General features: G+C 40.2%; 1 protein-coding gene across 13 annotated transcripts in view; it reads right to left on the reverse strand.

Moving 5' to 3' along the window:
- NRG3 (neuregulin 3) overlaps window positions 1–15732 on the reverse strand; it is a 940531-nt gene that overhangs the window by 217362 nt on the left and 707437 nt on the right. For all 13 annotated transcript variants that reach the window (XM_072971203.1, XM_072971197.1, XM_072971194.1 and 10 more), the window contains exon 3: window positions 1021–1094. In XM_072971203.1, coding sequence (XP_072827304.1) covers window positions 1021–1094 — 74 coding nt within the window. The remainder of the gene's footprint in view (window positions 1–1020; window positions 1095–15732) is intronic.

Raw genomic sequence — 15732 nt, forward strand, 5'->3', positions numbered from 1 at the left:
TTAAAAATGTCACATTTACTTAAAGAAATGTACCTAGAAATTCAGGGGGAAAATAAAACTAGGCATTTTGAAAAGATGTCGAAAGATGGCTCAACATGTTCATTACGCAGCTACACACACACTCACAGACAGGGCAACCTCTGGCTGTCATGAATACATGGTATTTTGCTCAGGTTTACATTTTGCATGTTTGGTACTCAGAAAACCGTGACAGTGCGTTTCTGATTTGGAAATGCCTGCCATTATTTTCACTGGACTAAACTGCTGATTCAATAAAAGTCCCCTCTCCTCAGTGGCGATTTGATCATAGCATCATTGAAAGAACGGATTATTTACAGATAAAGCAAAAATTTCACGTTTGACCAGAATTGAGCATACCGGTATAGAATATTACTTTGTTTTCCATATAGAGACAGAACCTAATGAGTGGCAATATTTCCTCATGGCAAATTGTCTTCTTCCATGAACAGAAAAAAATTTTGTCACTGGTACGGTAATCGCTGATACGCGAATAGTGTTGCTAAATGTGCGGTTTTCACAGTTTGTCTGAAAACGTTTTATGTAATTTTATATGCGTATTTCCTTACTTCAGTAAGGAAAAGTTGAATAAGTTTAATATTTTCACAAATTACCAACCAGAGGGTAAGAAGCAATAATGACACTGTAGTTTCCATAATGCTCTTTTTGGATAAACGATAAACTTTTCCGTGTCTATATCCTTGCTTTCATAACGGAGGGGTAGTGGCGGGAGACTGAAAAGTGAAGGGAGCAGGATTTCCTGGAGTTCCCAGTGGAAGGTAGTGGCGGAAATGAATCTGGACACCAGGCGCCATCACTGGAGATGACCTAGACCTCCACAGACAGGGTTCTCAGCAAACTTTGCACATGAGCATCTGTCCCCAGCTCCCACCCTTGGCAGCATTCAGAGACACAAAACTGAGATACAGCTGTCAGGGAGTCAGCGACTGTGGCTCGGAGTTTGCTACTGCGTTAGAGAGAGAAGAAAAATGCTTGACCTACTTGGATCCGATAAGATGGAATCAGTTTTCGGCAGAAATTGATCACAACGGACTCCTTGGTAGCCTTCTTTGCACCTGAGGAAAGGGGATAAACGACAAACATACGCATGTGGTTGTGAAAGATTCAAGGCTTCAACAAGCAACAAAATAGTCACCAATTACATCAACAGGACAACAGTACATTCATGCTTCTGCATTTCTTGGTTCAGTCTAACACTGACAGTTCGATTTTAGAGTCTGCATCTGTGCAAGAAAATAGCACCACTTTGCTTTTACAGTTTCATATGTAATATCTAAGGAGCAAATTGAATAGCAATTGAAGATGCCCCTCACAGCAATCTGAATTAACGGTTACCCTCATATTATAATTCTGGACTATTCTTTATGCAACCCACTGGCCTCTAAAAGGCTGCAAATGCCCTTTCAGAAGCATCATATTGCGAGGCTTATATTTCTAATAAAACTTGTTTTCTAATATAATGGATCAAATATTATCAGTAGATTCGGGCTATTGTTTATTTCCTTCACGTTTTATTAGTTTGTTCATTTGCTACTTTAACTGGGTGTTGTGGTTGTTGTTAACTTAGCTGCTGGGCCAGAAGTAACAGCATTTATTTCGGATCTGGCAAGATTTGAAAGGCATCTATCCCTATGTGCAAGGTCTCAATGCATTCTCTCTAAATTCACATTTTTTTTTTGCTCTCCCCATTTTTCTCTTTTCTATTCAGCCAACAGGTGCAAAGCGCAGGCCTTTCTGCGAGGCGTTGTACAAGGCAACTTTCCTGGGGCCGGCACAATTGGGAGGCGGGGAATTTGCCTGGAAGCCCCTGCAATGAGACCCAGTCCGCGGTCTTCGCCCAGCTCTCTCAGTCAGGGCAGCTTGGCCGCCTCGGACAGCATCAGCTCATCAGCTGGGAGTTCAAGGGACACCTACAGCTGAGGCCCCACACGCTTGCCTGGGAACAGCCTCTGTAAGGGGTGGTGGTGGCATTTAGTGTGTCTGCTGGAAGCTTAATCTGTCACGCTCGAGCTAAGCAGGGAAGCATCTATTGTTGCTTGTGGGATGAATCTGTCCTACTTACCGAGGAGGAAATTGTGCTGCTGGCATAAAAATCAGATTTAAAAACAAAAAAAAACAATCCGCTAGTTGTTAGAAATCTATGAAATCGACAAAGGAATTCAAAAAGACCATTCTGTCGGAGATGGGAGCTGTGGCGTCTTTCCTTAGAGCATGCTTTGTTTTCTGAGGATAATAAACTCTTAGATAAGGTCTATTGCAACAATGAAAGGCACCCAGGTAATTTCTCTCCCTTTCATTGTGAGCCAAATTGGAATTCAGGTAATAGGGCAGGCTCTCGTTAGCACCTTTTAAGCCTGGCACTCTGGAGCATATCTGGCAATTTTCCTCATAGACTGAGAAGAATGACTTCTGATATATGGGCACCCCAAATACCCAACAGGCTGTTGAGAGAATTTGTTTAAGCAGCCACATATTTTCATAATTTTTTTTTTAAATTCATTTATCGCACTTGAAATAAAGCAGGCATGTCACCGGTTCCATAATGGTACAAAGTCAGACAGTGCTTAAGACGGAAGCGCACTTGTGATGAAGCAATAAATCCTTGTTCTCTGAAAGCTGTCCTAATGTTGTTAGCTTGCCTTCATTCAGAACAACCTGAACCACAGTGTTTTGTTAGTTTTCATTCTCCCGTAACGATGTTGGGAGCTGGGTGTGTGCTATGGCACACGTTCACCTCTGAGGCTTTTATTTTCCAACCTGTGGGGGAGATTTTAAGCACACATCACTCTTTGTATCTTCATTTAATATGAAGATGGTATCCAAGGGAGATAACTGCTTTGAAAGGGAAGTGTTTTTGTTTTTGTTTTTTTAATTTTGTTTCGCTTTCTGAGGGGTTTTCATCACTTAAATGCATTATTCCGTTTGTGTGTGGAAAAGAAAAGAAGGAGAGATGTCTGAAATGTCTCTAGTCTTAAACTGATTTTCCGTGACTTGGAGCCCACTCTGAAGTGTTCAGGCCTCCTGGGGTACCAGGAAAATTGCACAGCAAGTGCCTCCATTCTGCCTTCGTACCTGTGTGCTGCAGATAATAAAGTGTGATGATGTTGGAGAAGGATTCCCCATTTCCAGCGAGGAAACCCGCCCAGGGCTACGTGACGGAATGGGCAGCACGACCCGCTCCTCGGTTCAGGTGGCGGTGTCTCTGCTAATTGACGCTGGGTTTTAAGAATGGCACATTAAAATTTCCGTTTAAAAAACCACACACGTCACCTCAGTAAGTTCAAACCCACCCAAATGTGAAGACAGAATGTGGCCAGCAGGTAAAGCCAATGAGATGGGTTGACTTCATGACGCTGCTAAAGACAGTAAAGAAAAAAAAGTCCCAGCATGCACTTCTATGGGCTGGATGGAGTTTGGCAGACTTTCTGACAGTGGGATAAGCCGCGCATCTTTTGGGAAATATCACTGCATGTTTGTTTTGGTTTTGGTTAGTTTGGGGGGCATTTTGAGACTGCTTTTGCTTGGTTTTTTAAGATTTTAAAATTTTAAAGATTTAAAATTCAGAATTTAAGATTTCAAAATTTGAAAAAAAGTTATGAACATATGTGGCTGCTTAAACAAATTCTCTTTGAGCTCATTTTTGAAAGATACAGATACAAGAAAAAGAGAATTCATATAATAGTTCTGTTTGTTCACTTTAATAAAGCATGACAGAATTAATAAAACTTTAGAAGTACATGTGTAGTCTTTAATGGTATGTCCATGGGTTAAAAAAAAGCATAAATCCTGCCTTGAACAGGTTAATATTCCATTCTTTTTCTACTCTTTATTGCTTTCAGAGCTCCTCTGAATTCGTCCACTGTCTTGTCTCAGTTTCTTTATTACCGAGAAGCCGTACATCACAGCAGTTTTATTAAAAATGTCATCGGTCCCTCCCTGGTGGTTTTATAGGTAAGTTTTGATTCTTCAACTAGGGGGTCAAAGAGCAGGGAGCAGGCTTAGAATTGGAAATACAACCAAGGTGAGTGAAGTTGTATTAAAAAAAAAAACAAAAATAGGAGAAGGGTTATCAGCAGTAGGGCAAGCACAAAGCAAACTCAGTCTGCAAGAGCTAAGAAATTTTATTTTGAAAAAAAAAATTAGTCTTCAATTCTCTGTATTCATCTACTCCGAGGGGAAGGCGTTGTCACTTCAGAAATCGGTAAATTCTTAATCATGTTGTTTGCTTTGTTTCCAAATGTGAAAGGCGGTGGGGAAGGAGGAGTTGAGGAGACAATGCCCGAAGCAGGGCAGGGCAGGAGGGGGCCGAGGCGAGGACTGTGGCGGGCAACCCTGAGTAACGGAGGTGGGACCCTGGCAGTGAAGAGGGGAGCAGAGGAACTGGAGACGCTGAGCCCAGGTGAAGTGTCAGGCAAGTGTCTCTCTTCTGGTGAGGCTCAGGGCCAAATCACAACCCGGGTCACTCCCTTTCTGCAGGGCCAGGGCCAGCTGTACAGTTTCAACTGCAGACCTCCCTCCCTCCCTCTCCTCCTTACGACCTTCCACCTTGGCCTTCACCACCCCCCTCCCTTGTTCAGCTGCACCTAAAATAACAAGGCATCCCTTCCATTCATTTTCTTCCCCTTCAATACTATCCTTGAAGAAAAGCCCCAATTTAGTGAAAGTTTTAAAAGGCAATCCTTGGGCAAAAGAGAATTTTGGCAAAGATGAGAAAACACAAAATGCATGATTGTCGGCTCAAAGCTAATACTGGATTTGTCTAGTGTGTTGAAGCATAAGGAGTGAACCTAGCACTCAGCCTGGATGGGGAGGACCCCAAGGAAGAAACTTTTTAAATGGTGGGCTCCTTTGCTGATGTTTCCATGGAAACACGCATGCTTTGGCCAGCTAAGAGTGACTGCCGTGGCCGCTAGCCCACACCACTAACTTCAGACCACTCATTTCCTCTCTTACAAATACTCATATGCCAGTTTATTTCTTTGAGCTCATTTTCTGAATAAATAGCAACTAAATTAGAGGTAATCATATTAATGACTTAGAGTGAAAAACGGAAGAACGCTCACTTCTGACCAACAGCCTCCCTACGTTCCCAGATTGTTCCTCCAATTCCCCCTCTTCCCCCTGCTAGGAGAGCACAGCAAAGCAAAACAAAGCAAACTAAAAAAACGCACAACAGACTAAAGTTGGCAACATAGTTCTGGAAGACAGAAGAAAAATTAGAGCCAGAGTTAGACATTTGGGAGTTGCATTTGAAGAGATAGAAGCTGAAGCTTGGAGGAGGAGAAATTAGATCACCTAGTGGAGAGCATACTTGGTTTTGAGGACCACGGAACATTGTTCTTCTGGAACAATCAAAAACCATCCCACTGGAGGAGCCTGTACTACCCATCCTCTTAGTTGTCATCCGTTGATTCCCAGGTCACTGACTCATTAATGGAAGGTGCGATCATTGCTTCACGTCCCTCTTCTCCATTCCTACTCTGTCTTCATTGTCACCATCTCCATTATCCACATGGATGGCCCACCTGACACCTGGTGTCTTACCACATGTCTTCCACGTCTATATCATCATGATTAACTGTGCTGAGTATATAACCTCCTTCTCCTCTTGTGTCCGCACGGGTGTACTTTTGGCAAGGCTTTTAACATCCCTGTTCCCCAGTTTCAACCCAAATAAAATGGAAATGGTACTGGGAAGGAGAAAAAAAAAAACAAGCAAGCATGGATGGTTGATATTATATCCATGCATGTTGGCCATTTTTGTGCCACAGGACCCTCTACCTAGCATGTTTGCAGAGATGTACTTTACATAATTGATGGAGAGAAATGTATGAAAGGATAGAAGAATGTTTAAATGTTTGCTTCAGTCCCTGTGTAGGGTCTGGTCTCTGCATACATTTTAGAGAAAGCATACATGCTTCCTTCTTGGAACTAGACTTTAGACATCAAATTTAAAGTAGCAGAAGTCAATTAACTTCACAAGAGAAATGGTGGCAACTCTGTATGGTTTGTTTCCTGACTGTGTCAACTTTTATTCATAGACAAAAAATGGCAATGAGTCTTTGATGTTACAGGAAAGGAGACACTTTGTCAGTGATACACAAGTCTGCCAATTTTTAAGGGGCCTATTAAAGGGTGATTTGATCAAAGAACAACCCTGCCAGGTATCCGTCTTTATCTCCTGCCAATTCTCCTCAGCCTCGGTGTCAGTCCTTGGTTGGGGAAAATGGGAAAATCATCAGGCACTTAACTACGTTTTAGAAGCAGGGTGGTTTGGAGCACAGCCTAGTTTTAAATCCCAGGTAGGTTTGTACCAGCAGCATAGCCTTCCTCTGCTTTCTTTCCTTCATCTGTAAGATGGAGATAATAATAGTAGCTCCCCCTGAGAGTTATTATTAGGAAAAAAATGGTATAAAACCTATTGTTCATGGTAAGCACTCAATAAATGTTAGTTGTTTTTTTTTTTTTAATATTCTTTGACTTTGGAATCCTCATCCCCGCTTTTCAAGTGAAGAAATGGTGGTTCAGAAAGGTTAAGGATCTTATTCCAAAATTACACAGCCAGTTAAGTATTTGAATTAGCTACGAACTCAGCTGGGGTTGACTTGCTTGATCTGCATCAAGATCAAGTCCTTGCTTGATCCATGGCATTCTTCTGGAATTCTTCTGGAATTTTTCTGACATTCTTCATGGAAATTCAGTACAGACTTCAATCACCATTCACCCAAGTACCCTCCCCAAGATGAGTATTTAAAACTATGGTCCAAATATCATGAACTGAAGCCATGATTCAGAGTAAGAATTAAAGACCTAGATTTATAAGTTATCATCCAATCTCAAAATGTTCTTAAGCAAATCACGTCACCGAGACTGGTCACTGATTTAAAGGCAAACTTCCTGAGCTTTCCGTTAATTTAAAAGGTAATCACCAACTATGAATAAGGATTGGAAGGTCCTTTAGGAGCACAATTAAAGAACGATAATGACATTTCTTGATTCCAGATCGTCCTCAGTGGGAAAAAAAAAATCGAAGCAAAACAAACAAAAACACAGAGGATACAGTTTCAGCAAGGTGAGTAACTTGCCCCTCATTGAAGAGATGGGCAGTACTGGAACCAGAATCCCAAACCATGTCTCTATCTGAAAGCAAATGTGTGCTGGATGGGCCAGAAACTTCTCTAAGCCTCTGCAGCTTAGTGTTATTGTCTTAAAAACTGTCAATGATGTTAGAACAAATTCCCTTCCCTACCACTCACTGCTGAAACTGAGATCCAGGTTCTGGTAGGGAGAATATGTGACAGTGATTAAATTGTTAGCTTTCTTTAGCTGAATATAGAATTTAATTAAGTGGCCTTATTTAAAAGGAGCACTAATTAAGACAGCAAGATCTTTAAGTTAACCAATTGGCATTAAATGTACCCATAGCCTGGCTATAGGTTCAATCTTTCTAAAATCCTTTGACCATAAAAGGAAGAATTTGGAATTGGATTACTATTTAATTTTTTTCTTGGGTGGAAGGAGGTAGTTAGGTTTATTTATTTATTTGTTTTGACGGAGGTCCTGGGGATTGAACCCAGGACCTTGTGCATGTTAAGCGCTCGCTCTACCACTGAGCTATACCCTCTTCCTGACTGGATTACTTTAAGTTGTGTAGTAACAGCTGCCTTTAAACTCACGAAGGTTCTCCAGTGTGTTATCAATAGCTTTCAAATATATCACAAATTCCATGGCTGAGGCAACTGTTCCTTATAATGTCACTCATCTTACAACTATGATTATTCTCCCTAATGAAGTTATATCTGTAATTTTCAGAAAACGTAAAGTTTTTTTTTTTTCAATCTCTCTTTAGCAAAGTTCGAATTCAAAAGTAGATGGAGGCCAGTTACTTCATCATGAGACTGGTATGATTTCAGAAGTGAATTTGAAAGCATCTGTCCAGATTCAGGAGGCATGCCGCATTCTGTTAATATTTGAGCCCTAAATACAAAAAGGGAAAGAATGATTTCAAGTCTGAGATGTTTAAAAAGAAGTAACAAGTGTGTGTTTACTCAGATGTAAGTTCTTCTCAACCACGGGCAGAATACTAGGGACCTGTGTCTGGCACTCACTCATACACTTTATTGGGCAATTTTAGTAACAGGGAGACAAGGATCTATTTATGTCACCATTTTATTCCCATCTATTGTACATTTACTTTTTGGCTAAGGAGTTCTCATGTCAGTTTGAATAAATGTTTTGGCCTTTATAGAAATTTCTGCCCCTATTTGGTCAAGAGCGTCACTTCAGCCTTACTACCTCATTAACAAAATTAAAACACGTCACATGGCGTGAAGGTACTACACAGCTTGGAGTAAATAGCAGTATTATCCAGAGCAGCAAGATGGGCAGAAAAAGCCATTTTATCTAATTTAGCTTTGATTTTTATTGCATCTAAAAGGAAAAAAAAAGAAGAATCTCTTTTTAGGCTAAGAAGGTAAATTAAGAAGTAATCTATTGGGCCTCTTGAGGGAAGACTTCCCAAATTCAGTATCACCTTAGAGGTAGTAAAATAATAATTGCCTTTATAAAGAACAAAAAGGTTAGGGGGGAACAATGACAAGTGGAGGATAGATGGGATTTTGCTTCATCCATTCAAATGGAGAAATGCTCTGTTATTAATTTCCTAGTATACACAAAATCTATCATGACAAATGTGACATTCTAGTTTTCAAGGGAGGCAGATGGTTATGGCGGAAAAAGCACGTCCTATGGATGGAGGATGACCCCATAATTCTGCCACTTAGAAGTGTGACAGAAGTCTGTGACTAACCACTCTGAGGTGTCCGTTGCTCATGTCTTAAGTGGGATCACCAAGTCCTGATTTAAAGTGTGCTGTGCACACACACAGACACATGGACACAGGCACACACTGCCCCGTTCCAAATAAATATGGAGATTTTAGGCAGACAATTTAGGTTCTAACATTAAAGTCACAGGAGAGTCATGCTCTCTGCCCCTACTTCCATAGTTAATTGGAAGTTCCCATGACTGTCTTTGATAATTTCCCAGCCAACAATGGCCCAGGATTTACTGTCACATCTACTCCCTATGATTCCTCTTTCTTAGTTTCACTTAAGATGGCACCAAGGTTGAGAAATTTAGCCAATCACAGACTTTCTCTGATGCTTTAACGTTCAACCATTAGCAGATTACTTCACTTCTCTCTCTCTGCTTGCTTAGAATTAGAAGAGTCATGAACTCACATCGAGACTGCTCGATGGAAGAAAAGTAACGACCACCCTCATCAGCTCAGAATCTAGCAAGAAATACACACCTGAGCCAGAATAAAACATTCTTAACCTACCCAATGAGGTGGCTTGGGCGGCCATAATGAAGTATAATAGACGGGGTGGCTTAAACCACAGAAAAGCATTTTCTCACAGTTCTGAAGCATAGAGATTCAAGATCAAGGTGTCAGCAAGGTCTGTGTCTGCTGAGGGCTCCCTTGGGCAGATGGCTGCCTTCTCGCTGTTACCTCACATAGTGGAGAGAGAGAGAGACTGATCTGGATTCCCCAATCCTATCAGAATGGGACCCACCCATATGGTCACATGTAACCTCAATTACCTCCTGAAGACCCTATCTCCAGATGCAGTCACACTGGAGGTTAATGCATGAACTCACGAGTTCTCCAGAGACACAATTCAGTCCACAATGGTTACCCAGCTGGGTAATTTATGTCTATAGAATAGCGAAGACCTGAATTTGGATTCTCCTGTGTTTAGAGTTTCCAGATAAAATACAGAACACCCAGTGGTATCTGAATTTCAAATAAACAACATTTTTTTTTTGCATCAGTGTGTCCCACATGTAATATCTGGGACATACTTATACTAAAATGTATAAATTATTTACCTGACATTTCAATTTAACTGGATGCCCTGTATTTCATTCTCTAGATCTGGCAATCGTGTTTCTATGAGAGTAAAAGCATCCGAACAGTCAGAGAAGTACGAACCATCCTCAGGTACACCTAGATTAAAGGTAATATATAATATCTTTGCCATCACGCTCTCCTGTTCTGTTAAATTTAGCCATCCCTTGTTTTAAGGATAAAGAGCCTGGGCACATTATATTTATTTCTGTCAACTATACAAGGGGTATAATGAGCTCACAGAGTCCAGAGGACGAGAATATGAATTCAATAGCCAGCTCTTCAATGGACAGAACACTGAAAGGCTACTTCCAGAATGTGGGGACGATCAAATGAAGTAATGTTGTTTATAAACATTAGGTGCAGATTTGTGACTTGATTTTGCGGATCTCTAGCTACGACTTTGCATGAATTCTGAATAAACTGTAAGAGCATCCTGGCCAGCAGCCCAAGCAAGACCAAAGAAAGAAAGAGAGCCCAGACTTCCTCCTTCATTAGGCAACTCATATGCTGTTGAATTTGAAAAGCAGGAAACGCAGATGTGCAACGTAGAGCAACGATAAGCTAAAATCAAAGACAAAACATAAGAAGAGACTCCTCTGGAGGACTGTGGTGTCCTTTCTGAAATTCACTGCTCTCAGAAAAAGACGGTGAGAGACTATGATATCGAAAAGGGATCAAAGAGGTCAGCCGTGTGGCTTGCTCAGGTGGTGTGGGAGATTCCCTGAAGCAAAGTGGTACACAGCTTGATGAGGAAGAGAGAAAAGAAAAGAAATCTGAGAGATAAATCTTAGTTTAAAGGCATCTTTATGATTGGCATTATAAAGGAGAGAGGGAGCTCATTAGCAAAGGAACTGATAAAACCACTCACAGCATGCTTCAAAAAGAAGTGGTAATAATTATTGCCTCTCTAAGAAAGGGGGCAAAATACCCACACAATGTCATTCACAAATCCGTTTGCAGACATCACAGAGCAGGCTGCAAAAAGTCCCATAGCTTTCAGATTTAATTAAGTGAAGAGAGCAAAAAAAAAAAAAAAAAAAAGACAGTTCACATGCCTGGATCATAGAAAATTCTACATGAAACATGATTTTTTAAAAGCCATTTTAGAAACCCCTAGAGTTTGCTGAACTCTCACTCAACAGCCTAATTTTCTCTGTTTCTTCCAGGATATTGTACAATCCACTAACAGGGTGCAGCATTTCTGCCAGCTGAAGGAAGTGGGCAGCTTTGATCAGAATTCACAATAATATATCTCCCTTGTGTGATAAATGATTTACTGCTGAGGATAAATGGATATAATCTTTCATTATGCATGACATTCATCAGCAACAAGGAAGCTTTGGGCTGAATGGAAAGTGATTTCATATTAAAAGCCTCCTGCAACTCAGACTGCGACGAAAGTGAGGCCTTGCCTTGAAAAAATAAATGGCACAGGCTTGTAAGTTTAAGCGGATGCTCAGTCAGATGTAATCATTACCGTAAATTGGAAAATCTGTTAGGAGGAAACCGGGGAAATATATGGCTAGATCAATCTCAATTTTGCACAAAAAGCCCCATTTTTAAACCATACTATCCTACTTACTGAAATGTGTCATTAAGTCCCAACTTTGAAAGCTGAAAGTAGTGATAGAACCAGGTGAGGGGAGAGAGCAGAGGTGGGGTGTTGTGTAAGTGACTGAAATCCCTGTCATTATAGAAAGTTATGCACAATGCACCATAACTAAAGTAGATAAATCAAAAAACAGAGGCTCCACGTGTTATTTAGAGATACGAAGTTAACAACCACGAAAATGCCCAACGAAAATGGTTCAGTAAGCATGTCTGTGTGTTTGGGGAGGGGATATGTGTTGGGGAAATGGGAGGTAGAGCACCGGTTCAGAAGGGCAAGACAAAGGTTGTGGCTTTTCATTGTAAGCACATTAATGTTTTTCACTTATTAAAATGTACACATTTAGATGATAAAGAAGTTTAAGTACCACAAATCATTTAATTTTAAAAATGACTCAGGTTTTTTGCTTCCTTGACTCTGTGACTCAGTTAATAATATCACATCTTCATTTGATTTTCAGTAATAAGAATTCCCCGATACTGTCGTATATCTCAGAAACAAACAAGATATAACATGAAAGACAATGTGAAGGGATGAGAAGGCAAGCCACAGACTGGGAGAAATATTTGTAGAAAGACACATCTGATAAATGAGTGTTATCCAAATCACACAAAGAACTCTTAATATTCAATAATAAGAAAATAAACAACCCAATTTAAAACAGAAACAACAGGTCATAGATCTTAACAGACAGTTCACCAAAGAAGATATACAGATGGCAGTTAATCATATGAAAAGATGCTCCACACTGTATATCATCAGAGAAATGCAAATTAAAGCCACAGTGAGACACCATTACACACCTGTTAGAATGACGGAAATCCAGAACACTGACAACACCAAATGCTGAAGAGGATGTGGAGCAACAGGAACTCTCATTCATCACTGGTGGGAACGCAAAAATGGTGCAGCCACTTTGGGAGATAGTTTGGCAGTTTCTTACAAAACTAAACAAATTCTTACCATGTGATCCAGCAATCACATTCCTTGGTGTTTACCCAAAGGAGCTGAAAACTTATGCCCACCCAACGACCTGCACACAGATGTTTATAGCAGCTTTAGTCATAATTGCCACAACTTGGAAGTAACCAAGATGTCCTCTGGTAGGTGAATAGATATATAAACTGTGGTACATCCAGACAATGATGTATTATTTCATGCTAAAAGAGAAATGAACTATTAAGCCATGAAAACACACAGAGGAACCTTAAATTCATATTACTAAGTGAAATAATTCAATCTGAAAAGGCTACATATTGTATGATTCTAACTATATAACACTATGGAAAAGGCAAAAACTTTACAGACTGTAAAGAGATTGGTAGTTGCCAGGGATCAAGGGTAGTAAGAGATCAGGCACACAGAGCACAAAGGATTTTTAGGGCAGTGAAAATACTCTGCATGATACCATAATGATGGACATACGTCATTATACATTTGTCCAAACCCATAGAATGAGCAACACCAAGAGTGAACCCTAATGTCAACTATGGACTCTGTATGATTATGATGCATCAATGTAGGTTCATCAACGTACCCCTCTGGTGGCAGACGTTGTCAGTGGAGGAGGCTATGCATGTGTGGGGCAGGGAGTATACAGGAAATATCTGTACCTTACCCGCATGTCACTAGCTTGGACAAGATCGGACAGCGAAACATGTTCTAAACCTGAATGTCGTATGGAAACTAGGGAAATCACACAAAAGCATGGGTAAGGATGGGTCGGCTAGAGAAGGCATGTGAAGGAGTATTCCTTCTAAGGGTGAGGCAAGTTAAGATTCTTGACCTTTCATTAAAACAAAGGAAAATGCAACCTGGTCCAGGTGAGTTGGCAAAAATTAAGTAACTCTCCATGGACAGCACATTCAAAATAGAGCCCAAAGGAATATTATTTAACTGGAGTCTTTGGTAAATTGAAACAGAAACTCAGTAGGTCAGTAGTGACTTGAAATCAATAAATATGATGATTATTTTCTAAAAAAAAAAAGAAGAAAGAAAGAAAGAGAGATTCAGTTCTCATAGGTGATATATTTGATATTCCTGTATGTATTTTACTTAGGAATAAATCAAGGAGAAAGGGCTCTCAGAAAGTGCACCTCCATCTCCGAGTGTAATAGATGAGCAATCTAGGCTCCCTGAAGACGTTCTCTACTCAAAGCAGGGTGCTGGGAGATTTACAAAGGTTAGACAAAGTAATCTTCATGAAACTGACAAAAAAGGAGATGGGGTTAACACTGTTTTATAGATGGGAAGATTGAGGTTTCAGAGAAATTAACTTCTATGTCCCAGGACACATGGAAAGCATGTGTTAGAACTTGGAACTGGACTTCAAGTTAAACCAACATTAAAGATGTTTATTGCTCTACCCTGTACTGTTTGACGGTTCAACTAGTGTTATATATACATTTAAAGTGCTCCATTTCATTAACTATCTTTCAAGGAAGGCAGGGCCTATCATTTTATACTTACTGTGCAGATAAAGATAAAAGTGAACTAAGAGTTTAATGATTTGCCCACAGTTACAGAAATGGTATAATTTAATTAATTTGAAAAAGCCTAAAAGAAAAAAATACCATGATATTTAATATGGCTTTAGACTCAATAAATATGTTATCACATTTTACCCTCTCACTTCACATGTTTAATCAAAATTAAATATATTGAGAAAAGAAAGAGTTGGTATATCTGAAAACAGAAACCTCTTTACATATTTGAAATGAGGAAATAAAATTTAGACAACTGACTGACCAAATGAAGAAAGGGTAAGAAACTAAATAAAGGACAATAAGGTCACATAAGGAACTGGCAATAGCCTGAAATCACTCTCCCCTCCGAGCTGGAGGGACAAAAGGATCAATCTGAGTCCAGGAAACTGGGATAAATCCAGTTGGTCTATCACACGGAAGCTAGAAACCTAAATGAATCTAGCTGCTGCTGGAAATAAACTAAGAAACAGAGAAAACAGAAAGCAGATAGAAAGAGAGAAACAGAGTCCTGCCTTCCAATTTAGTGCTTCCTCTTGGCCAACTTCACTCAGAAGCTGTTGGTCAAGACAGCCTGGGAAATGTGGTTTTGAGAGAAAAGAGGACAAAAGGGCGGGGTATGGATGTAAATCAACAGGTAGCTGATCAGTAGGGCTGGTTATACATGGTACATACTCCATACAGCTCACTGTAAGCTACCTGCCTATGTACCCATATCTTATAGCACAAACGCCCATGCACATTTTTAGAACACCAGCAGAAGTCCCTTGTCCCTAATCATTCTAGACAAGAGATCCTACTAAACTTGTAAAAACTGTACTAGTCGTAAGCCTTTGCATCCGTCTTCATTCAGAATCTTTACTATTCCTTCCAATCCATACGCACCTCTACCACCAACACTCGCGGACACCTAACTGCATGTGCACAGGGACAAGCCCTCACATTCACACCTTGCCCAGAGCATCTTGGGGGAAGCAATTTACCCCTCTGAGCACTCATTTCTTCCTCTGCCAACAGGGCTAATCGCCCTGGCCTGGTGCACAGAAAAGAACCGTGCCTACTAATTTACTTAAAGCTCATAAACTCTTTTGAAGATGAAAAGCTCTAGTTTTCTCATTCTGTTCCTTAGCTTCAAACTAAAAAGCTACATTATATAAAGGTTTCTGGGGGATTTATTACCAGACCTCCATCTGAAAAAAGTTGCACCACAATTAGAACTTTAATGACCTACTCTCAAACTTCCCAAGGCTACAACATAATTAGTTCATTTCATAATTAGTACTTAAAAAAATCATTTGTCAGAAGTAAATAAGAAGTGACTGGGGCCCCTGGAAGTAATCTACATTATTTGATGGAGAAAAGGGAGAAGTCATATTTATCAAGTACCTACAATTTTCCAGATTCTGTGCCAGACACTTTACATAACTACCTATGTATTCCACCCAGTACTGTTACGTTAGCATTGTTTTGTTTGTGGTTTGTAAAGGTGAAAAATAGAAGTTTGGGATGATTAAGTAAATTTGTCGCAAAGCTAGTCAGGTTTGAAGGCGTGATTTGCGTCCACGGCCAGTGACTCTTTGTGGTGGAACGCTGGAAAGCTTGTTAATTACTCTTCCTGTGCCCACAGCTGTCAACCCAGATATTAGAACCTTTAGTGTCAGGCGTAACTTTCGCTGTGAACAGGA

The sequence above is a fragment of the Vicugna pacos genome, chromosome 11 (genome assembly GCF_048564905.1).
Source record: "Vicugna pacos chromosome 11, VicPac4, whole genome shotgun sequence".
NCBI classification, from domain to species: Eukaryota; Metazoa; Chordata; class Mammalia; order Artiodactyla; family Camelidae; genus Vicugna; species Vicugna pacos.